The sequence below is a fragment of the Xenopus laevis genome, chromosome 9_10L (assembly GCF_017654675.1).
Source record: "Xenopus laevis strain J_2021 chromosome 9_10L, Xenopus_laevis_v10.1, whole genome shotgun sequence".
In the NCBI taxonomy this organism is placed as follows: domain Eukaryota; kingdom Metazoa; phylum Chordata; class Amphibia; order Anura; family Pipidae; genus Xenopus; species Xenopus laevis.
Window position 1 is genome coordinate 112,763,622 of NC_054387.1, and position 26,510 is coordinate 112,790,131.

General features: G+C 36.9%; 1 protein-coding gene across 1 annotated transcript in view; it reads left to right on the plus strand.

Annotated features, from left to right (window-relative positions):
- Positions 1-16,336: 16,336 nt before the first annotated feature.
- LOC121397977 (uromodulin-like) overlaps positions 16,337-26,510 on the plus strand; it is a 57,144-nt gene continuing 46,970 nt past the window's right edge. The window contains exons 1-5 of the mRNA XM_041576301.1: positions 16,337-16,418; positions 21,294-21,455; positions 22,291-22,529; positions 24,350-24,472; positions 25,899-26,076. Coding sequence (XP_041432235.1) covers positions 16,337-16,418; positions 21,294-21,455; positions 22,291-22,529; positions 24,350-24,472; positions 25,899-26,076 — 784 coding nt within the window. The remainder of the gene's footprint in view (positions 16,419-21,293; positions 21,456-22,290; positions 22,530-24,349; positions 24,473-25,898; positions 26,077-26,510) is intronic.

A 26,510-nucleotide genomic window follows, 5' to 3' on the forward strand; every position in this document is an offset into this window, starting at 1 on the left:
GTGGTACTTAAATAGCAAGTCCCAGGTATATGATATGCCTTAAAGGCACAAAGTGCTGGTTGTTACTTTGCACTAGAAAGTATTGTTGTCTACCGATGGCCTACTTTGGCTACCCAGCACTCATAATATGTGCTATTGCTGACTACCTCCTCCTCCTCCTCCATCACCTCCTCCACCTGTGGTACTTAAATAGCAAGTCCCAGGTATATGATATGCCTTAAAGGCACAAAGTGCTGGTTGTTACTTTGCACTAGAAAGTATTGTTGTCTACCGATGGCCTACTTTGGCTACCCAGCACTCATAATATGTGCTATTGCTGACTACCTCCTCCTCCTCCTCCATCACCTCCTCCACCTGTGGTACTTAAATAGCAAGTCCCAGGTATATGATATGCCTTAAAGGCACAAAGTGCTGGTTGTTACTTTGCACTAGAAAGTATTGTTGTCTACCGATGGCCTACTTTGGCTACCCAGCACTCATAATATGTGCTATTGCTGACTACCTCCTCCTCCTCCTCCATCACCTCCTCCACCTGTGGTACTTAAATAGCAAGTCCCAGGTATATGATATGCCTTAAAGGCACAAAGCGTTGGTTGTTACATTGAACAACTATTCCAACACATTACCTGGCCAGCACTAACCTCATATGTGCTGATACTTTCAAACAGCCCATTTTGTCATATTGACAAGTGTCATTTATAAATCATATTGATTGTTATATTCTGGTTTTGTACGCAGGGCTCCTTAATGCCAAACTTATTTTGTCTTATTTAATTTATGTAAACTTGCCCAGCATGGACACAGGGGCGCAGTATGAATCTCATGCAAGAAATTCTTGCCTGTAACCCTATAAACCTTTTGTAAAGCTCTGGCCTTTAGTGCTCAATGGGGGCTGTTATATATTGAAATGTATGTTGAGACCACAATTCCTTCTGTATGTTACAGATAGGCTACTTTTTTAATTGTTATTAAGAATGCTTATGTGGTGTTCAACAAACCAACAAAGTTTTGTCACAAATCCATATTGTCATTTTATTCTTATAAAAATGTTTGAGATTTTGTCAGTAAACCCACAAAACCAAAAGCTGTGTCTGTTTCTTTTTTCACTTTTGCTAAGGTGGTTTCAAAAAATGCAATACACATGGATAATGTCATTTGAAACATAGAGCAGGTACATCATTTTCAGGGTATATACCTAACAACCCTTTTTTGCAGAGTTAACACAGAGTTCTAAGTTGGACAACAGAAGAAGGGGTTAAATAGGACCAAAAGCCTCATGAACTGACATAAAAGCCCCATGACAAGACCAACATATTAAAGCCAACCAACAGACTTAGGTATTTGTGCATTTCAGTCATTATTGAGTTAATATCAATGAAGGATAAGCCTCACACACTCTGTAGTTGGTTAGCTTTCCATTTGCCAATATTCCCCACAGTTGACAGTTGAAGATCGTCATTAATATGTGGTGCAAGGCCAGGCTGCACTGCAACATGACAAACATAATGGTGAGGTGCAACACCTTCCAGGGCCAATAAAGCACAGCACCCCCAGTGAGTGAGAGGTAAGTGCAATTAGTAGGAGACGTGCCTTTCCTTCCTTATTAGTTAACTGATTAACACACATCCAACCTCAAAGTCAATCAGGTGCCATTAATTACAATCCCTGCTAAAATCACTTAATTGAAGAAAACTACAAGTCCCAAGATGCACAATGCATGTATTGTTACAAGATTGTAGCTAGTCTATGCCAAATACATGCACATTCCTTTAAATGAATCTGTCAAATGGCTTTATAGAAAATATAACGGATAACTTACCCACAGGCCAGCCCTCGGGCTAGGCAATTTGGAAATTGTCCAAATAGGAAAAATGTTGTGTTAGATGGCAAAAAAAAACATGTTTCTGGTGTCAGTCTGTCTCTAATGTAATTCAACAAACCTCTAGTGCAGCTAAAACTAAAGCTTAGTATAGTTCGAATCCTTCAATTCGATTACTTCGACAACTAAAGATCGAACGTTTTCCATTCGATCGAATGATGTTGTAATCGATCGAATGATTTTTATTCGATCGATTGTTTAAAACGTTCGATCGTTCGATTAGAAGAATTTTACCGTTCGATCGAATGAAATTCATTCTATCGAATGATCGATCATTCGAATCGCACTAAAATCGGTCTATCGAATGGCAAAAATCGTTCGAATCGTCCGAGTCGAACGATTTTAGCGGGTGTTCGATGTTCGCGAACTGTTCGCGAACTGTCCGCATTTTTGCCGGTGTTCGCGAACGGCGTTCGCGAACACATCGGCGGCGGTTCGCTACAGACTCCTGCAGCAGGGCTGGTGAACTTCTCTCATGTTGGCGGCACAGCATATTAGCGATCTCTTGTTAAATTCTGGCTTTACCTTATTGCCTGTTGGGTTAAGCTGGCAAGGTGCTATTTCTTTGATAAAATGTGAATAAATGCTGTGGGCATTTTACACCCACTCTGTCTCCTGGTTTCATTAAGATAATAATGGGGTCCAGTGGGATAGCTCAAGGCAAAGGGTCAAATTGAGGACTCCCCTTGTCATGGTTTCAGCCTTGGACAAGCCCACTAAATATGTACCAACTGTAAGCAAGATCTCCAACTTTATTTAACTTATATAATATTTTTGCCCATTAGAGCTGGTGAAAATTACTATCTGGTTCTGATGTATTAAATCATTTTTTTTTAGGTAAAAGTTAATATGAGGAAATATACATTTCTATATTTGAACAACATGCACCCAAAGATAAAAATGTGCTAAGAAAAGTTTTACAGGCTCTAATTGCTAACCCTGAACCTTACCTATCGTTTGCAAAACAGCATGTCTGGGAAAGTATAGATATAAATATAGCATTTGTTTTTTTTTTATAGTTTCCCTTTAAATAGCATGGTACAACATGTTTTACAGTTTATACTTTCTACATGTCCGTGCTTAAATTCCCCACTCGTAAAACAATTGCTTTGAAGTTTTATTCAAACAAGTTTCATTAGGTTTAGTTAGCATATATTTCAGCTGTAAAGTACAAAAGGTGTTGGTTAAAAAAAATTGTAAAAATCCAAGCAGCAGTTAAATCAGTGGCAAAGAAAAATCAATAAAACCTCTCAAATTCTCTTGTATTTTAAACTGATATATTTTTCTGATCTATCTGGGGGGTAAATGTTTGCCTTTATCTATACCTATGCTCAGTTTTTCATACATTGTGGGGCACAAGCAGAGTTACCCTGTGGGCAGATGAATATACTACGACTCCAACTAATTTTAACCATATTACAATTGTGGGGTAGCGTTGCAGCTGGGTTTACCACTTTAAAGGGGTAGTAAACCCTGCTGCACTGCTCAACCAAACTTTACTTAGTTGTTGCTGGACTACAAATTCCAGAATAATAGAACATATCATAATGGTTGAAGCATTATGTTTGTAATTCTCAAAGAAATATTGTACAATAAAACTTTTCCAAAACGTTTCCGAAATCTTCACAGCCAGCTTCACAGACTGCTTTAAAATGCAAAAAGCCTCCATGAGAATTCCAGCTGATCTGTATCAATCTGGCTTTAAAAGACCGGTAATACTAAAAATGATTAATTTCAAGATCTATTCTATACCCCTCTAACAATGCATCTGCCCTGCACAATTTTACACATTTCAAGTGCTTTATGTGAAAATACCATTAAAAAAGTTATATATCTGTCTCAACAAAAGGCAATAGGGCGACTTCAGCTGTGCCAGACCCTACGTGCACGCTTCACAGCAGCTCCCGACATCACTGCTTTACCGCTTTACAAAGGATTTACTCATCCCTTCGATTTTTTCTATAACATTACTGTAAATTAAGTTCCAAAGAAGAGAGGCATCTTAATTGCTGTGCTGCAAGCTAAGTGCTGCAAGCAGGCGAATGAATGTGCAGACTGACAGTGGATTTATGGCTGACCTGGGTGCTGCTTTCCATGCTCCCAACACTTACAGCCATAAATAACACTGAGTTTAAATACAAGGGGCTAAAAAAATCCTTCATAAAGCTGCAGCAACTGGTTTCCAGTTAAAGGAGGTGATGTCAGGAGCTGCTGTGGAGCACGCACGTAGGGTCTGACACAGCTGAAGTTGCCCTATTGCCTTTTGTTGAGAACAGGAAGATAATTTTTTTAATGGTATTTTCACATAAAGCAATTGAAATATGTCAAATTGTGCTGGGCAGATTTAGAGAGGTATAGAATAGATTTTGAACCTAATAAGTTTTAGTGTTACTGGTCTTTAAGCACAATTTTCCCAGCACTGAACAAGTCTGTCCTTTGTCTCCATGTTTGATTGAAGTGTAATATATTGAAGGACAAAATTACATAATTATCTCTATGGAGGTTATTTAACAAAGGTAGAGTTTTTTTATACATTGAATTAACTTGATACTCGAATGGTATCATATTTTATTTATGAAAAAACTTGAATAGGAAAAACCTGATTTTGTGAGTTTGAAACCTGAAAACTCTAGTTGATCGAGTTTTCAGTGAAAATAAACTTGAATGCTCAAATCATTAGAGTTTTTTGGCAAAACCCTCTGAAAAAAATACAAGCATCATACCTGGAAAGTATCACTAACACTGCTGATCCTGCAGGTCTGCCAAACCCGGAACAGTGCATGCTGTCAGAAGGGTACATGACAGGGGCGAGACAAAGCTGCCTGGCAGGGGATTAGTTGTGGGTTTAGTGATGTAGTTGGGGGGGTGGAGTTTAAGGAGACTTATAGCACTAACTGTTAAGGAGGGCATCCATTTTGGTAAGAAAAAAGAAGTCCCACCCTCCCTCCCTTGTATTAACCCTTTGTGCTAGTTGTCACAATTGTGGCCTGGGTTAGTGGGGCACAGGTAAGTTGACGTGGAATGGTGAGTATTGGATTGAATAACCAAGATGTGATGAGAGGGGATAGCCCATTGTCACAGCCGGGTGGCGGGTCCCTGGCAATGGGGAGAGTTAATTGAGAAGCTGGAGTTTTTACCAAGTCCCAAGTTGGTTAATGGAACTTGGTTGGTGGTGTTCCTCTCTAAGAGCGTTGGTCTCTGTGAGGGTATGTATTGGTGGTAGCATGCAATCCAGCGTACCCATCATGCTGGAAGGCACAAGCGACTGGTGGCTGGTACGATTGCATTCACTCAATTAGGTCCATTTCCAGGGGCCTTGCAGAGGATTATACGTTAATGGTACATCACTTTTCATATTTGTATGTTTACAATGTTGTTAATATAAATTGTTATTGATATAAATATGTGTTATCTATTGTTTAAATTATGTTTGGTGCAATAAAGCTGTGACCACAAAAGATTCCAACAAAATAAATGGATTTGAGTGAGTTGGTTATTACTAGGCCAGTTTGGGTAAAATGTCTCTGCCCATGTCATGGTCTCTTTACACTAGAGAAGCTGCACATAACCATCAGACCCATTGAGAGAGTCAGGAACTAGTGATGGGCGAATTTATTCGCCAGGCGCAAATTCGCGGCGAATTTGCGCGATTCGCGGCAGGCGAATAAATTCGCGAAACGCCCGCGAAAATTCGCCGGAAAAATTAGCCGACGTCAACATTTTTTTTTCGAAAAAACGGACGCCGGCGCCGTTTCGCAAATTTTTCGCCGTTTTGCGAATTTCGCACGAAATTCGCGAATTTTTCGGCGAAGCGAAGCGGCGCAAATTCGCCCATCACTATCAGGAACCCATGCAGTGATGGTTCTAGCAGAGCAATATTTAACACTGTAAGATTTCATTGGTCCGGACCCTATCAAGTTGTATGAGGAAATGGAGTAGTTGGAGAGAATGCCCCATAGATTTAGGAAAGGGATTATTATGTATATGCAGAAGGGGGAAAGATGCGATTTAAAATTACACACATAGCTCGCTCTCTTTTAAATGTTGACTACAAAATTCTTACCAAGCACAGAGAAATTGTGAGCACTTAGTCTATTCTAATCCATAGACCAGCTGCTAATTTTTACAGCTCTCGTACAAATCTAAAATCAGGATTTGCGGAAGGCTATCACCGGACAGATCATCCACCCAATCAGACCTGTGGCAACCCAGGTCACAGGATGACAGATATTCTTATCAGGGAAATTTCCCGCTTCATCAAGTATCAGTCTGGTCAGTCTTAATCAGGAGGACTGTTTTTACCATAAGTTTATGAGCAGGGTTCTGTGCATGCTTGGGATGGGGGAAATGTCCTGTTCCTATGTTAATCCGATGTACCTTGATAAGTATGGTGCTGGTGAAGGCCTGAAAGACTAAAACCTTTCCTGTGTTAACTAAGGCCAGACAAGGCTGCTCTCTTTCATCTTTTTTTTTTATTTGTTGTATAGAGTTTTTAATCTAATACATCAGACAGAATTCAGAAATGAAAGCAATTGCTGCACCAGGACCTGCAAGACATCAGATCAAGTGCTTGCTGTGTATGATAATGTAACCATTTCTTATCCATCAGTTCAGACTATATCTTGGAGGTATGGTTTGGCAGCGAGGGCACCACCCTGAAGAGCTGAGATAAGTAGGGATGAATGAAATATTGCACCACATTTTGCAGCTAAAAATGCCCATAGACTCTAATGTAAAAAAAAGTCAGATTTGCCCATCACTTAAGATAAGAGACTAGCTAAGGTCAGCTAAAAGACTGCACTTTGTACCCTCAGCTGTCTTATTATCAAAGTAAAAGCACTGCTACAGCAGAATTATATTCTTGAAATATATGGCCTCCTCTGGAAACTGTCATATGAACCATCGCAAGGACATTATTTCACTTTATTTGGTGATCCAAGAGCAGCAATGTACAAGGAACCCCACAATAGGTTGATAGGATGAAAGGCCACTGTAGTAACACCCTATAATGTCAGATTTCATAGCAGAACAAACCAGCAGATGCATTTGGCCATGAAAGCTCAATGTACAGCACCAAGATACAATACCTTTTCACTTCTTCACAAATCCAGTTACAATTGTTCCTCAATTGCCTAGTAAAATCAGTTATATCAATATCTTTTGTCTGATCAAATAAATGATAGAAATCATATTGTACATCTATAAATATCTATAGATACTCAAATTGGACTGTAATTCAAAAACATTCCACTTTATAGAAACAAGAATGTTATAACTCACAATTTTATTGATACCTGATTTCATTGTTTGTACAAAGACATAGCAAACATTCATGGGGAGGCATATTTATCAAGAGTCGAATTTCAAATTCATGTGAGTTTTTTAAAACTCCCATAAACTCCCATAAACTCGAAATTTGACCAATCAAAATGTATTAACAAAATCTCATTTTCTCAGCTCGGACTAACTGAATCTACCCAAAAACTTGAATCAAATTAGAAAAACTCGATTTGATTTTTTTTCTCAGAAAAAAACTTGAATGTGAGAAAGGCTGCAAACATCACCAAATTGATTCCTAGACCTCTCACATTGATTTATACAGTAATTTGGCAGGTTTTATGTGTAAAATAGTCAAATTCAGGTTCTTAAAGGGCCAGAGTATGATAAATCTTGAAATTCGAATTTTAACTCAAATCAAGTTTGGATAATTCACACTTCGAATTTGAGAGTTTTGACCACATATTTTCACTTCAACCCTTAATAAATCTGCCCCTTAATCTCAACATAATTATTGAAGGTACCATGTTTCAGTTTTACTTTACCTTTTCCATTAAAATAGCAAACTTATTTTATGATTAGAGCTAGTATATTCTATAGATGTGACATTTTATAGATGCATGTTTATAGATAATGTGTGTAACTGGGCATAAATGGAGTAAAGGTAAATTTTTCATTTAAACCATAAACAGTAGATTAATTTAAACTGGAATGACTGAAGGAAAAACTTTGATGCCAAAATAAAAAAATATAGTAGAAATAATATAAAAATGTAATATAAAAATGCTATATACTGTAATTATAATTATTATAACAATTATAGGAAAATCAGTATAAAAAGAGCATGCAGTAAGGCATGAATATAAATAGTTGACATTGAATCTGTTTAATACCAAAGAAAGATCAAGATTCAAGACTATACAAAAAAAATTATTGGTGTAATAGTCATTCAGTCACAGTTTCAATAATATCTAGGACAGTAAATACATACTCAACTGTAACTGACCTTCAAGCTAGGGTTTTAGGTGCATCTAGAAAAAGCCTTTCTCCCAATTTCTCAGCACAACTGGTCTTCCATTCCACTTTTCTAAGGAGGGCCAGTCCCTACAGTTTGGGAAACAAAGGCTTAGGGGCACATTTACTTAGTTCGAGTGAAGAAATAGAATAAAAATAACTTTGAATTTCGAATGATTTTTATGGCTACTTCTACCATCGAATTGGCTACTTCGACTACAACTTCGACTTTGAATCGAACGATTTGAACTAAAAATCGTTCCACTATTCGACCATTCGATATTCGAAGTACTGTCTCTTTAAAAAAAACTTCGACCCCCTACTTCGGCAAGTAAAACCTACCGAGGTGCAATGTTAGCCTATGGGGAAGGTCCCCATAGGCTTTCCTAGCTTTTTTTGATCAAAGAAAAATCGTTCGATCGATGGATTAAAATCCCTCGAATCGTTCGATCAAACGATTTTCCCTTCGATCGTTCTATCGAACGAATTGCGGTAAAACCTTTGACTTCGATATTCGAAGTCGAAGGATTTAACTTCGACAGTCGAATATCGAAGGTTAATTAACCCTCGATATTCGAACCTAAGTAAATGTGCCCCTTAAAGTATGATACTTGCCATCATATATCAGAAAATATGCCTGCTTTTTGGTAAGTATATATATGGAGGCACTGTACAGCAGTATTTCACTTTATAATTACTCCCCCCCCCCCCCAAATAAATCATCCTCTGTGCAATCCATTATCAGACTAATGTATTTTCGCATAGACTTATTGTTATGGGAACAGCATGTGCCCCATCTATGCAAATATATATATATATATATATATATATATATATATATATATATATATATATATATATATATATATATATATATATATATATATATATATATGGTTGATACAGTGGCTCCTAATGGAGAATACATATTGTGCTTAAATAAAATATTTCTATGGAAGCAGTTCACTCATAATATTGTAATAACTTTACAGGATAGCAAGGTTGAGTTTGAACTTAAATGATCTGAAACTACATATGGGGGCCCATTTACTTAGTTCGAATTTCGAATGGTCGAATATGCCTACTTCGACCATCGAATTGGCTACTTCGACTATGACCCTCGACTTCGAATTGAACGATTCAAACTAAAAATCGTTCGACTATTCGACCATTCGATAGTTGAAGTACTGTCTCTTTAAAAAATTCTTCGACCCCCTAGTTTGCCACCTAAAACCTACCGAGGCCAATGTTAGCCTATGGGGAAGGTCCCCATAAGCTTCCTAACAATTTTCTGATTTAATATCCTTCGATCGATGGATTAAAATCCTTCGAATCGTTCGATTCGTAGGATTTAATCGTTCGACCGAATGATTATTCCTTCGATGGTTCGATCATAGGAATAGCAGTAAATCCTTTGACTTCGAAGTCGAAGGATTTTACTTCGACGGTCGAATATCGAGGGTTAATTAACCCTCAATATTCGACCCTAGGTAAATGTGCCCCATGATCTTGGATAAAAATTATAAAAGGGTTATCATTTATTTGTTTACTTTCAACAAAGAATATTATAATAGGCATAAATACTACTAAAGGTATAGGATCCATTGCAGGACAAATTACAGGATGACCATCTCCAATAGACCCAATTTAATCCAAATAATTAAGATACTTAAAAATTATTTAATTTATATCTGAAATAATTAAACAGTACCTTGTACTTGTTCCCAACTAGAAATAAATAAGCCTTATTGGATGCAAAACAAGCCTATTGGGTTTATTTAATATTTAAATATTTTTTTAGGAAGCAAGATATGAAGATGCAAATTATGGAATGATCAGATATCTGGAAAGCCCTGAGTCCAGAGCATTCTGGAAAACAGGTCACATACCTGTATACTGTACATTGTCTTTCACCACAAAGACAATTACGCCTTGACAAAGCTATTACTGTGAAATGCGCGTCGGTGTTTGGAGTCCTTTTTTAACTTTAACTTTTAAAAAAACTTGAGTCTATTGGGTTGACGGAATAGAAGGGGTGGGGAAGATATCAACTTCAACCTGTGCTCGGTTACCTCTCTCTTCTCTGCTACTAAAGCTCACAAGAGCCTGTGGATTTGTGGTTTTTTAGGTTTATACAGCTCTTCTCAGAATAGGATTTAGATTTAAAAATGAGACCACAGTCCCGGATACTCTGCCTCCTTTGTCTTTGTGGTGTCCCAGGGATAGACATCAATTTAGGTAGCAGTTTTGGGACAACTCCACCTCCTCCAATTTTCTATTTCTTTCTAAAACTTTTTAACCTGAGCATTGTGTGTTTTTTTTAAAATAATTTATCCTATTAATTGTGGTCCTCTTTATATCAACTACCTCATTTATTATTATTAATTATTCAGCACTGTTAAGCACTTTATGTTTAATGAATTAATCCTTAAGATTGTGGGTGCAAACATAAGGTACATGACAATACATTGTATTGTAAGGCTATTAACTTGTGCTAAGTATAATTAACATTATCAAGTATTTCTCATCAATTTTTTAATTTATAATACAATTAACAGAATGAACTATATTGCACTTGCACTTTAATGTAACTTTATTAAGGTTTAATTTAAGTAAATTTATAACTAAGCACTTTATACTTTTAACTGGTTAGTGATTACTATATGGTAATCACAAAATATTTAATAGGTAGTTAAAACAATCGAGAGACTGCTGAACGAGTGAGAAGCAATTGGGGTTCTTTTTTCTCCTCACAGAATGAATTTATTCACCCATCACTAATTTAGAGGAATTTTCAAAATTAAACAAGTTCTGAGATTTATAGCATGAAGATATAATACTAAACAATGGTTTGCACAGACATATGAACAAATTAAGTCATATCAAATAATGATGTATAGGAAAAAAGGTTTAATTTATAGGAAAATATAAGTATCATTTTAATATACCTTTCTTTTCAACATAGAAAAGTCACCTTGGGCAACAGGAAAAGAAAACGTCAAAAAAAAAAACCGTTTAAAGAAAGACTGTAAATATATTTATGGTCTTAAAGCATGATCACACTGCTGTTTAAACAAAAGGTTCACCTTTCTGTCACTTAAAAGTCGTAAAAGTTGTGGTTTTCACGATATTTCTGCAACTTTTACAGTCTTTCAGTTTGGATCTTTTAATAAATTTCATGACATTTGTGGTTTGAAGGAAAGTGAGCTTAGGGGCAGATGTAAGAAGGGTCGAATATCGAGGGTTAATTAACCCTCGATATTAGACTAGGAACTAAAATCGTTCAAATTCGAATATCGAAGTCGAACGATTTAGCGCAAATCCGGCGATCGAACGATCGAAGGATTATTCGTTCGATCGAACGATTAAATCCTTCGAATCGAACGATTCGAAGGATTTTAATACAACGATCGAAGGAATATCCTTCGATCAAAAAATCACAGGCAAGCCTATGGGGACCTTCCCCATAGGCTAACATTGACTTCGGTAGCTTTTAGCTGCCGAAGTAGGGGGTCGAAGTTTTTCTTAAAGAGACAGTACTTCGACTATCGAATAGTCGAACGATTTTTAGTTCGAATCGTTCGATTCGAAGTCGAATTAGTAGTCGAAGGTCGAAGTAGCCCATTCGATGGTCGAAGTAGCCCAAAAAACACTTCGAAATTCGAAGTTTTTTTAATTCGAATCCTTCACTCGAGCTTAGTAAATCTGCCCCTAAGTCTTAGTTTCAAAACCCTCTAAAATCACTGTTGATAAATAGGCCTCCACAAATTTGAGATTTATTAATTTATTAAGGGGCAGATTTATCGAATTTCGAAGTACAAAAAACATTGAAATTCTACCATCGGATTGAAAAACTTCGAATTCGAATATTGAATTCGAAGTTTTTTCACCGAATTTGGCAATCCTACGATTGAATAAAAATTGTTCGATTTTATTCGATGTGTAAAGACTTAGAAAAAGTTTGTAGAAGGTCCCCATAGGCTAACATAGCAATTCGGCAGGTTTAATTTGGCGAAGTATTGAAGTCGAAGTTTTTTTTAAAGAGACAGTACTTCGATTATCGAATGGTCAAATATTCAAACAATTTTTTACTTCGAATCGAAGTCGAAGTAAATTCAAAGTCGTAGTATCCTTTTCGATGGTCAAAATATCCAAAAAATTACTTCGAAATTTGAACTTTTTGTACTTCGAAAATACACTCGAACCTTAATAAATCTTCCCCTAAGTCTAAAAACACTAAGGGGTCGATTCATTAACTTCGAGTGAAGGATTCGAAGTTAAAAAGCTTCGAATTTCGAAGTTTTTTTGGGCTACTTCGACCATCGAATGGGCTACTTCGACCTTTGACTACGACTATCGAAGGATTCGAAGTAAAAATCGTTCGACTATTCGACCATTCGATAGTTGAAGTACTGTCTCTTTAAAAAAAATTCGACCCCCTAGTTCGGCAGCTAAAAGCTACCGAAGTCAATGTTAGCTTATGGGGAAGGTCCCCATAGGCTTTCCTAAGTTTTTTTGATCGAAGGATATTCCTTCGATCATTGGATTTAAATCCTTCGAATCGTTCGATTCGAAGGATTTAATCGTTCGATCGAAGGAATAATCCTTCGATCGTACGATCGCAGAATTTGTGCTAAATCCTTCGACTTCGATAATTAACCCTCGATATTCGACCCTTGATGAATCGGCCCCTAAGGGACCCATTTATTTAGCTCGAGTGAAGGAATAGAATAAAAAAAACCTCGACTTTCGAATGGTTTTTTTTTGACTACTTCGACCATCTAATGGGCTACTTTGACCTTCGACTACGACTTCGACTTCCAATCGAACGATTCAAACTAAAAATCGTTCGACTATTTGACCATTCGATTTTGACCCCCTAGTTCACCACCTAAAACCTACTGAAGTCAATGTTAGCCTATGGGGAAGGTCCCCATAGGCTTTGCTATATTTTTTTGGTCGAAGAAAAATCGTTCAATCGATGGAATTGCAGTAAATCCTCGATTTTCGACCATAAGTAAATTTGCCTTTTAATACTCTAATATAAAACTACTCCAAGTAAAAGTAGTAGAGGTCTCATAGAAGTCAATTGTAGCTGCACTGATCCTAATGAACGTTTACAGGTTTTAGACATATTTATATTTTTTATCGCATCGTTCAGTTTTTTCCATTCAAATTTTCTATATTCTGATCTTTTAATAATTTTCAAGGTATTCGTGGTTTTAGAAAAATAGAGTTTAATCATGGTTTCAAAAACCTCGAAAACCACTAAAATTTGACCTTTAAAATATAGGCCTCCTAGGGATGTATATTCATGAATTCATAAAATGTATATTTATTTAAGTAACTGATTTTATAATGTATGAAGGCATACATTCATATGTAGTTGACTGTAACAATATAGAATTTTTGAGGAAATTGAAAAATAGCTAAGAGTTAACTGTAAACTAGAAAACTGTCATCTCACTGACATTTTAGGGGCACATTTACTTAGGGTCGAATATCGAGGGTTAATTAACCCTCGATATTCGACCATCGAAGTTAAATCCTTCAACTTCGAATATCGAAGTCGAAGGATTTACCGCAATTTTTTCGATCGAACGATTAAATCCTTCGAATCGAACGATTAAATCCTTCGAATCAAACGATTCAAAGAATTTTAATCCATCGATCGAACGATGTTCCTTCGATCAGAAAATTGTTAGGAAGCCTATGGGGACCTTCCCCATAGGCTAATATTTATGTTCTGTAGGTGGCGAAGTACTTGGTCAAAGTTTTTTTTGAAGAGACAGTACTTTGACTATCGAATGGTCGAATAGTCAAACGATTTTTAGTTCGAATTTTTAGATTCGAAGTCGAAGTCGTAGTCGAAGGTCAAAGTAGCCAATTAAATGGTCGAAGTAGCCAAAAAAAACTTTCGAAATTCGAAGTAGTTTTTCTTTTATTCCTTCACTCGAGCTAAGTAAATGTGCCCCTTAGTGTTGCTGGGATCATAGATAGGCAGTGAAAAGTCACCCCACACAGTTGACTGTTCACAGCAGCCAAGAGCACAATTACTGTATGTTTTAACTGAAATGTTTATTGAGTTTAGTAAATACAGATATGTATACAGCAGTATAACTATAACATCAAAGTACAGCTATAATATTCTACTTATATTGCACATATATTTTAGCTATTTATTCAAATTCCTTTCTTTATCATCTGCTACAGTTTGTTTTGAAAAGGTTATATGTATGCATATATAGAAGTTTAATTAAATAAGAATAATCCCAACAATCTAAAAGAACAAGGGATAGGTTCTCCATAAAAGGAAAATAAAGCAGCCTTGATGCTATTGAGGAAGTGTTGGGGGGCTCTATTGTGGAAGCACAATTTAAAATTTTTACTTTTTTATTCTGATATTTTAATCTCATGACATTCATTGTTTGTGAGTTTAGTCGCGGTTTCAAAAACCTCCAAAACCACTAAAATCCAACCTTTGAAAAAAGGTCCTTTAAAGTTTGGTAATACAAATTATGGAAATACCCCTTATTCAGAAAACCCCAGATCCCAAGCAATCTGCATAATAGATACTATACCTATACCACATAATCATTATGTAGTTCCTATAAGGTATAAAAAGTGCTGTCTCAGTACAACTTACCTTGGTACCACATCTATACTTGTTTCTAAAATGTGCCACCTTGCATTTACATTATTTCAAAATGAGCAATAGTTAAAGGAGACATATAGGATAAATGAAAAACCCTCATTCTGTAGGCATTTGTATGTAATATAAGGTGTTGCTTTTACATGGTGCTAAAATTTAACAATAGCCCCTTTATTGGAGCTCCCTATAGATGTTCACTGGTCCCTTTCTATGTTTAAGTACTGTCTCTTTAAAAAAAACTTTGACTTCATACTTCAAGCTACCGAAATGTTAGCCTATGGGGAACTTCCAGAGCACTTTTCTAAGTTTTTTTTAGTCGAATAGAAATCCTTGATCGATCGCTAAAAATCATTCGAATTGTTCGATTCGAACGATTTATTTGTTCGATCAAACGGTTTTTATTCCATCGTAGGATTGCCAAATTTGTTGAAAAAACTTTGAATTCGATAATCGAATTCAAAGTTTTTTCATTTGATGGTCGAATTTCAAAGTTTTTTGTACTTCGAAATTTGACCCTTGATAAATCTGCCCCAAAATGTCTCCTTTAAGTTCATTGGTCAATCCCAAATTCACAGAACATGTGCCATAAGTGTGTTTGTGCATTTAGGGGGGTTATTTATTAAAGTCTGAATGCTAAAAAGTAAAAAAAAAAATCGATTTTAAAAAAACTTGATTTTTTTTGGGGATTTATTAAACCCGAGGATGTTAAAAGTAAGAATAAAAAATTACTCCAACTCAGACCTGCCGAGTTCATGTAGAAAGTCAATGACAGATGTCCCATTGATATCCTAATCTATGCTGGGTTTCGTGCAATTAAAGAATAATTTTGTGGTTTTCAGGTGTCAAATCCAAAAAAGACAAACAAATTAGAAAAATTTCGCGTTTTTTCCCGCACAGGAAATTTTCTGGAAAATGTATTGCTAAATAAGGGGAAAATCTGTTCAGAATATTTTTCAGAAAATTATAAGATATTTTCAAATTGTGATAAATAACGCCCTTAATGTAATGTACAGAATCTTCTGGAATGGTTGATTATGTCTCTGTCACACTAGTGCAGAAACACTGTTATAGCTATAACTATTTATCACATGAATCCTTTGATTCATGTGATAAATCCTTTGAAGTCTATGGGAAAGTCTGGACAGATTTAAATTGAAGAGAAAAACTTATTTTGCTGTTTATCTCTTGAAAACTCTGGAATTGATTTAGGAATGGGCCATATTCAGTTTTTATGAGAAAAACGCATCTCATGGTTTATCAAGTGAAAACTTATACTTCCTTTACTTCCTTCTGTGACATGTTACAGCTAAATGCTATATCACCCATTGTTAATCTTAACCAGAAAGATATAAACACAAGATGCAAATAGGTGAAATATGAAGGTCATATTGACACCTCATAATTGTCCCCTCCTTTAAAAATCCTTATAAAAGGGACAGCTGTAGTAGGTGACAGAACTTCTGAAAAGTTACTTTGATATGTGCAACTAATTTCTAACCTGTGACAAGGTAACAATGACAATGCCTATATTGCTAGCATTGCTGATTTCTCTCTTGGCATCTGATAGATCCCATGCCCAGACAAGCTCAACTATAGGTAAGTACCCAGCTATAGTACCCTGCACATTTCTGAATTACAACAGCATTATTCTACTGACATTGTGCATAGTTTATCTAATTTTTTATTTTACATATTTTCTACCTGCTGATGATTTTGTTTTTCCTTCTTCTCCGCATGCATTGAGATTTGGTGTGTATATGGGGTACGTTTGCTCCTCTCTCTGCCCACTGTACTTTTAGGGGGCCGATTCATGAAGCTCGAGTGAAGGATTCGAATTAAAAAAACTTCGAATTTCGAAGTATTTTTTGGGTACTTCGACCATCGAATTGGTTAAATTCGATCGAATTCGAACGATTCGAACGATTCGAAGTAAAAATCGTTCGACTATTCGACCATTCGATAATCGAAGTACTGTCTCTTTAAAAAATACTTCGACCACCTACTTCGGTAGATAAAACCTACCGAAGTCAATGTTAGCCTATGGGGAAGGTCCCCATAGGCTTGCCTGTGATTTTTTGATAGAAGGATTTTCCTTCGATCGTTGGATTAAAATCCTTCGAATCGTTCGATTCGAAGGATTTAATCGTTCGATCGAACGAAAAATCCTTCGATCGATCGATCGCAGGATTTGCGCAAAATCGTTCGACTTCGATATTCGAAGTCGAACGATTTTAGTTCCCAGTCGAATATCGAGGGTTAATTAACCCTCGATATTCGACTCTTGATGAATCGGCCCCTTAAAGTTCTTCCACCTGTTCCCTCACTATCATTCTCCTCATTTGAGGCTCACTGCATTAGGCTCTTTTCTCCTGTTTCACTCTGCATTGCTGTGATATATATCGACCACCAGGACCAATTGCACAATTTCTGGACGACTTTTCTGCCTGGCTTCCTTACTTTCTTTCATCTAACATCCCATCCATCATATTAGGTGACTTAAATATACCCGTTAACAACATTAACAACTCTTCTGTATCTAAACTTCTTTCACTAACCTTCTCCCTAGGCTTATCTTTATGCTCAGACTCCCCCTCTCACTCCAATGGTAATGCTCTGGATCTCATATTTACCAGACTCTGTTCAACCACCAATTTTACTAACTCACCATTTCCCCTCTCTGATCACAATATGCTCACATTTCAACTCTCACTAACTCCCTTCTTACCCCCTGCTATACCCCAAACACGTACTTACCGTGACTTGCAAGCTGTAGATGTGTCACATCTCTCTTCTTCCTTTGACTCTCTTCACTCTAATATCTCAGCCATCTCTTGTCCTAATGTGGCTACCTCTGTCTACTATAATACTCTCACCACTGCCCTAAATGAGCTTGCTCCTATAAAAACTAAACATTCTAGACCCAAACCACTTCAACCTTGGCATACTGCTCATACAAAACGCTCCAAAGACACTCACGTGCATTTGAGCGTCACTGGACCAAATCCCGCAAAGAATCAGACTTTTAGAGCTACAAATCTGCCCTGCACTCCTATAACACCAGCCTCTTCCAAGCCAAACAAACATACTTTACTTCACTCATTAACTCCCTTTCTAAAAAAAAACAGCACAACTTTTCTCCACCCCCTCCATGCACATCTGTCTCTGCTCAAGATATTGTTGAGCACTTCCAAAACAAAATTCACACTATCACTTTCATCGCTAAACTACTTGAGCGCCTAGTCTACAACTGACTAACCTCATTCCTCTCTGACAATAACCTACTGGACCCCCTACAATCTGGTTTTAAGACACAACACTCCACTGAAACTGCCCTGACTTGACTAATGACCTTTTAACCTCTAAAGCCAACAATCATTTCTCACAACTAATACTGCTTGATCTCTCAGCTGCATTTGACACTGTAGATCACCCTCTCCTCCTCCAGTCCCTCCATTTGCTTGGCCTTCGTGACACAGCCCTGTCCTGGTTCTCTTCTTACATCACCAATCATCCCTTCAGTGTCTCCTACAATGGAGTATCATCTTCTCCCCTACCTCTTTCTGTTGGGGCTCCTCCAGGCTCTGTCCTAGGACCATTACTATTCTCCCGCTATACTTCCTCCCTCAGCAAATTAATCAACTCGTATGGTTTCCACTACCACCTCTATGCTGACGATACTCAGATCTATCTCTCATCTCCTGATCTCAACCCAGAACTCCTAACGTGCGTCTCCTCCTGCCTGTCCGCTATCTTGACCTGGATGTTGTAATGCTATCTTAAATTAAACCTCTCTAAAACTGAAATGGTTCTCTTTCCTCCAACTAACACCAGTAACATCCCCGATGTATCTATCATAGCAAACAATTCCACTATCACCCAACTCTCCCCAGGCCCGGTGCCTTGGGGTTCTCCTAGATTCTGCCCTGTCATTCACTCCTCATATCCAGTCACTTATTAAATCATGTCACTTCCACCTAAGGAACATATCCAAGATATGATCATTTATCGCCCAAGATGCTGCCAAAATTCTTATTCACTCTCTCGTCATATCACGTCTAGACTACTGTAACTCTCTTTTAATTGGCCTTCCTCTCCAGACACTGTCACCTCTCCAGTCCATAATGAACAATGCTGCGAGGCTCATACACCTCAGCAACCGCTCCTCCTCTGCCTCGCCATTCTGTCAATCCCTCCACTGGCTTCCGCTACCTTTCAGAATCAAATTCAAATTAATGACCCTGACATTCAAAGCACTTCATAACTCTGCCCCACTCTTCATCTCTGAACTCATCTCTATGTACTCACCCAACCACTTACTACGTTCCTCTACTAACCTGCTACTCAACTCTTCTCTCATTACCTCCTCACATGCTCGCATTCAAGACTTTGCAAGGGCTGCACCCCCTCCTCTGGAACTCTCTCCCACGGTCTGTCCAACTTTCTCCCAACCTTTCTGCTTTCAAGAAATCTCTTAAAATGCACTTCTTTCGAGAAGCCTACCCTCACTCTGCTTAACTACCAAATGCAACACCACATACAGTACCACATTTCTCACCCACTTAATTCGATCTTGCCCACTCCCACACCTTGTGTATTACTCCCTTCCCTTTAGAGTGTATGCTCTTTTGCATAGGGCCTTCCTCACCTTTTGTACCGGTATTGATTGTGATGTATGTAACTCCATATGTTCTATGTATATAATTCATGTGATTAAGTTGTATGATCACATTTACTTTACAGTGCTACGCAATATGTTGGTGCTATATAAATACATGTTAATAATAAATAATAATAATATGTTTGGTTTTTTACCTGCACATGTGAAGCTGCCCATATATTAAAGAAAGAGAAAAAGTCCAAAGAAGGGCATCTATGCTAATATAGTTTTTGAAGGTCTCAGTTATAAGGAGCTGTATTAATATACATGCTGACCATACAATATACCTTTTGATAATTTATTCACTGGAAGATCCTTCAATAGACACCAGGTCTTCCATGTAGATTAGAAGTATGGACGTGTCATCCTAAGAAACAGAAAGGCACTCATTTAAGATTACTTGCTTTTCAACATGAGTAATCTCTAATGAAACACTGCTTGAGTTTACTAATCATGCAGGGTTTCATGCCAAAAAAAAAGTTCAGCATTCTAAGTTAGTTTGCCCGAATGGACATTATTGGAAAATCCATCCCATTACAACGGTATATGGTATTCTTAGATCACCTAACGTTTAGGGGCAGATTTATTAAGGATCAAATTGAAAATTCAAATTTGAATTTTTTAAATTTTTTATGGTCGAAACTCCTAAATTCTAATTTTAAATTATCCACACCCGATTTGAATTTGAATTTTGAGATTTATCATACTCTGGCCCTTTTAATAACTCAAGTCAATGGGAGACATCCAGGGATCAATTTGGACATGTTAGTAGTCTTCCTGACTACTTCAGAGAAAAAACTTGAATCGAGTTTAGTCGAATTCTATTGAATTCGATTCAAATTTAGAGTCAGTAAAATTTGTCAGAGATATTCTTTTTTTTTTTTTTTTTTTTTTAAATAACCCCCCATTTGAATTTAGGGTATATTTGAATTCAATAGAGTTTTAAAACTCACATAAATTCAAAATTTGACCTTTAATAAATGTGCCTCCCAGTATCTCTTAATGGGACATAAAATACAGGAAGAGCTGTGTGTTGGTTTTAAAGTTAATGAATTATCAGCAATGAAAACATTTTTAAAGTTGAAACACAGTTTCAAAATTTGGATTTCTACATGTCACATTGTTTGGTAATCTCATGCACGGTGGGCATCAATCTGTTATAAACCCATAGAATTCATATTAATGTGTTATGTTTGTAACTCTAGAATATACAAGAGGTAGAAAACTGTGAAATCTGTGGCTCATAAATTTGTAACAACTGCTGAATTCATCTTAACGTTTCTCTGTTGGGATTGCTCAGAAAAAAAGCCACGCTGAATATTTTTCTTGTGTAGAGATTCTGTGGTTGGCACTGAGCTTTGAGGTGAAAGATAAAAACTTCAACTCAATTGCTAGAAATATGATTATAACTTGTATTTTATATAACTAGTACAGGTATGGGTTCAATTATCTAGAAACCCGTTATCCAGAAAGCTCCAAATTACTAGATGGTCATCTCAATAGACTCAATTTTAATCAAATACTTCACATTTTTTAAAAATTGATTTCCTTTTCATAATAAAACAGGTCCTTGTACTTCATCCCTACTAGAGGCATTTGGTTTATATAATGTTTAAAATATATATTTAGCAGACTTAACATGGAGATCCAAACCCTTACCTGGAAACCCCCCAGGTCTCGAGCATTCTGGATAACAGGTCCCATGCCTGCATTGATAAAGCATCAGCATATTTGGCAGTAATGTATAACCGGTTTAACTTGCTTGACTTAACTTGCTGTTGTAAAGCATGGTGTTTGTTTTTATTGTCTTTCAGTCAAATCATCGTCATCCCTGACTTATTTAGTGGACACTACAGGGTCAATGTATGATGATCTCCAGCAGTTAAAATTGGTGAATGATTGGCTTCTTGATAGCATAACAGCACGATTCCCATATGGAGTACGGCAGTATACAATGGTTGAGTTCAATGACCCAAGTATGGAGTTACCTTTTTTTACACTTACTGTATGTTTATCTAGAAGATATTTTAACATATTTAACATATTTATACATTCAGTCATTGTGTAAATGTTTATAGAAAGGGACATTGTGTGTGTGTGTTATTCCTCTGCGTAATAACTGTGTTTTCTAATAAATTACATAAGATAAAAATTGAGTAGTTGGTGGAGAAATAAGTCCATTGAAAAAATAATACGTCTGGAGAAAAATAAAATATACAATGTATCAAGAGATGTTAATAATTAGATTGTGGTTTCCCTCCATTCCTGCCTTGTACTCCTTGGCCAAAAAAAGCACAGGTGTAGCTAATTCCTAACAAATTCCTATACCAGAGAGAGCAATAAAAAACATCATATGACTCTTACCTAAGATACCATCATGGTGCCCAACCTATGAGAGAGAACTGCTTGAGTGTTCAACTTTTTTAATCAAATCTAATGTAATTCTTATTTGAAAAGAGAAGTCCTAGCACACACAATTGCTGCAATGGTTACACATTATTTATTTTGCCAGAAAAACATTGTACAACATTGTGCAGTGACTGCTCCTATCAACACAATTTGGGGAGATAGGAGACCATTTTATTATGTGATGTTTTTGAAGAATGCAACCATGACCTGCAGGGTTATAATTCCGAGTAAGCATTTAGTCATTTTGGAGTATTCTGAAATTTGCCTTTCAGCACCATTTTGGTAAAGTATTAGAGCTATGATTATCATCCAATTAAACAATTAAATGTTTTCCAGTTTTGTGATATAAATTATAGGCATTTTTGCTTATTTCTATAAACAAAATGTTTTCTTGTTTTGCAGCATTTGGCCCAGTAAGGAAAACAAGCTCAATAGATGAGTTTAAAGCTTTTTTCAATAATCTCTATGCCTACGATGGAGGCGACTGCCCAGAATTAGCAATGAATGGGCTCAAATTGGCTTTAGAGAATTCCCCACCTGGATCTTTCATTCTAGTGCTCACAGATGCATCTTCTAAAGATTACACTAATACTGCCCTTCTCAACAACATACGTTCACTTATAAATGCCAAACAGTCACAGGTATAGTACAAGGTTTTGTTGCTATAATATGTTTTGTTCTATCATCACTATGTATTACCCTAAGATAATGTGTAGTTTGACTTGCAGATAAACCTTCTCATACTACAATAAATCAATTTACTTAATTACGATAAAGTGAAACTGGACAAGGAATGATATTGCAATTAACACAGTAACAATATATTATGCCATACAATAAATGACCATGGAAAACAAATAACATGTTTGCCATGCAGCCGGACCACCCCACCTTCCTCCAGAAACGATATTTGGGGCAGATTCGCTTGCATGCAAACTGCCGACAGGGTGCGGGCCCGATGCCCCCGGTAGCTGCACCGCTGGGAAAGTCTCAGTTATAATGAAATACTGGTCAAGCTGGGATTGTTTACTCCAGAGCAATAGCTCATGGGAAGATTTGTCACCAGCAATTTTTTAGAAGTGGCTGCGGGCGACAAATCTCCTAAAAATGCCTCTCTATTGCTGGTAATTGAAATTGCTGGTAGTATGCCCAACTGATCTGTAAATCTCCTGAAGATGTCTCCAGTAGAAACTTCAGGCGTTTTAGGGCCACAGCCTTTACCTTCAAACCAAACTTTAATAAAGTCTGTTTTGATGGAATGAGTGACTGAATTAGAAGTCAGGTTCCACTGTTCAAAGGGCATGGTCTCTGACTTCTCGTAATTCATTTTTGCATGTTAAGGGCTGTTAAAATCCTCACTGGTTTTGATAAGAGCACTCACTGACTGTTGATCCCTGTAGAAGATAAGAGATGGGCGAATTTGCGCCGTTTTGCTTTGCCGAAAAATTTGCGAATTTTTGCCACAAATTTTCGCGGACGTTTCGCTAATTTATTCGCTGGCGGAGAATCGCGCAAATTCGCCTCGAATTCGCGCCTGGCGAATAAATTCGCCCATCACTATAGAAGATGATCATATCATCCAAGCATTTGAACTGATGAATAGCAGTTCCGTGTATGGAGAGCCCTCTAGTTTGTGCATGTTGTCTGACATTGTAAATAGCATGCCCCCACCTTCAATTGCTGTAGTTTGTAGGATTTTCCACAAGGATGAAAAAAAAATCAAAGTATAGAGAATATTTTTCCCAGAAATGCCATCTTGCCTAACCAAAGTGATGTTTTTTTTTTTTTTTCAAATTAAAAAAAGTACTGTGTGTGAAACCACTCAGCTTCATGGCTATGTGAATAGATCTTTGAGCCATTGGTGGGGTCTTTAAATCAAGGGTATGAAACATAAAGTTCTAAGATGTTTTATGGTTGGATTCCCATGATCTCTTACAATAATACAAATGAGATTCTGGCTGCATAGCAAGATCTACCCAAACATGGGCAGAGTTTTAAAGTTGCAGAGTGGGAGGGACAATAGGATGAAAAACAGTTGTAGCAATGCCCTATCATAGCAAAGGGAATGCCATATCAAGGAATGTACCATTTACATGTATGTTATTTGTATTTTATTAAAATACATGACAACATTCATAATAGTTATTCTGCCATAAATATTCCCTGTAAAAACAATATTGGGTTTTGGACATGATGGGTGGTGACAGACAAGTGTCAAATGTATGGCGAACTACTCTCAACTCAAATTGGAATGTTGCTGCCATGAAATATTGTATTTGCAGGTGCTGGACAAAAAAATATTATATTTACCTGTACATAAAAAATTTTCATTGCATGGTGTTTATCGTCTTTTGACTTGCATCAGCACATGAAACGTGCTCTAATTGAAATGGGTTTGAGCTTAAAATGATGTGATGTTTTTGTTTTCTCATATTCATTATTTTTTTTGTATTTTTACCAGGTTGTCTTTTTAATAACTGGGCTTTGTGCAGGTTTAAATGACCCAGCGTTCCTCATTTATAGAGATATTGCTTCTCTGAGTTATGGTCATGTCTTTCAAATTGGCCTCTCAGATCTGGGCAAGGTAAGTGCAGGAGCTCTGTATGTTGAAACTCTTCCATTCAGGAGACAATTAAGGAAATAACCTTATATGCAATCCTTGTTGGAGAGCACACCTATACAGGTCAATTTCAACGCTGCTGATCAGAAACGCTAAACAAATTAACACATTATACCACACTCCCATGTCTCATGTCTTAGCATCAAAGTGACCTTCCTCAAGTTTTTTTTTCTCCAAGGTAGGTCACTTAATGTGACTAAAATGTTAAATTTTCAATAATATCCTTTTTTTAATGTTAAGATCGGTGTTATATATTTTTCTCATTTATATATAAGCATGTATTCCATACAAGTGTATTACATTATCTATTAGTGCTTCTCACAAGAGAGTCTTTATCGGGGTTTCATAAAGCTTATGCTATTAATACCATAAACCAGCTGGTGCAAATAAAATAAGCTCCACCTAGCAATCTGTCTGGACCCCTTTAATCAACACCCAAAACAAAGAGTTGACAGGATACAAAGCATAAATAGAAAAAATGTAGGCAAAACATCAAAAGAAATACAATGTTTTACTATAAAGCATAAAAATAGACTATGCTGTGGGATAATATGTTGCAGAAATAGAATGCCAAGATGGCTGTGAAAAGTCTGCTCCTTTCACATTGGCTTAGTATATCCTTGTTTGTCCAACCTGCACACCCTAACAAATGCTAATAAAAGAGAATACAATTCTATGTATGCAAATTCCCCCTGTGAACCCCCCTGACTTGGATGGATTCTGTTCTCAAGCTAGCCTTGGTTACTACTACCCTGGCCTTGAGGGCAGAGCCACTGCTTTACCTGTAAGAGCAGTTCTTTGTTTTTCTGTGCTGTGAAGCATTGTCTCAATGCTCTTCCACCAGCAACTCCCTATAAGTCTATACAAAAACTCTGTCTACTCCAGGATTCTGACTCTTTGTGAGTTCAGAATATACCTACAGTAGCATCTGTCAAATAAACTTTTTCCTTCACCTCAAGTGGTCCACAGTTCCTGAAATTCTATGACACAGACAATTCTAAAAATGCATACTGGGCTATAGATACTGCTATATTAGTATTTATACATGGGCAATGCAGCATTGCAGCTAGCAGTACTGTTTAATGGGTAAGAAGCTTGTCATTCCAGAATACAGATTTCCCAGAGTTCAATACCATTTGGTGGATGATTATTGTACAATGGACACTCAATGCAGGATTCAAAACATAATGTAGGGCTGAAGGCATGTATCTTGCACTTCTACAAGTTATCTGATGGATAGATTCTGCACAACTGGCCATGCACATTTGCTGGCATGGAGCAAACAGGGTGACTGTCTTTCGCTGAATCATGAATGGCATTGTTCATGTAAATGCACCTTTTGTCAACATTATAAGACATGTAACCAGATCTTTAATATTTTCTCTTTAAGGTTTTTAATTATCTGGACTTCACTTTATCAAGACCTGATAACAGTACAGTAAAAGTTTTTTACCAATACTATAATGGCATAAATCATTGCGATAACTTTACAGTAACACATAATTTCACAACCTTACTGGTGATCACCGATGGACCAATTACTTCAATAAGAATTCTGGGACCTGGCTGTAAGTGTCTAAATCATTGTTAAAACGGTGTATTTGTGACAATTAATGTAATTATGTCATCTTTATGCCTCAATTTTATCATTTTTAAATATGGCTAAACATTTTTCCCATTTCAGATAATGTATACTATTATTTAAATAATGCTTTAGTCAATAGAATGCCTTTTTGTACCAGCTTTGCAGCTTGTCAATGTTACACTGTGCACTCCACCCCACACTACTTATATGAGCACTAAAAACTCTTAATTTATACAAATCAACAGCTCAAAACCAATTCTAAATCCTAATGGAGCTCTTTAGCACACCTACAGTGTATCCACTGCACTTCTTCAGGCCCAGATTTGTGGTGAAGCCACAAAGGCCCGGGCATAGGGTGGAATGCCACCTAGCCACATCCAAGGAGCGTTGTACACATCATCCCCAGTGCTCTGAAAC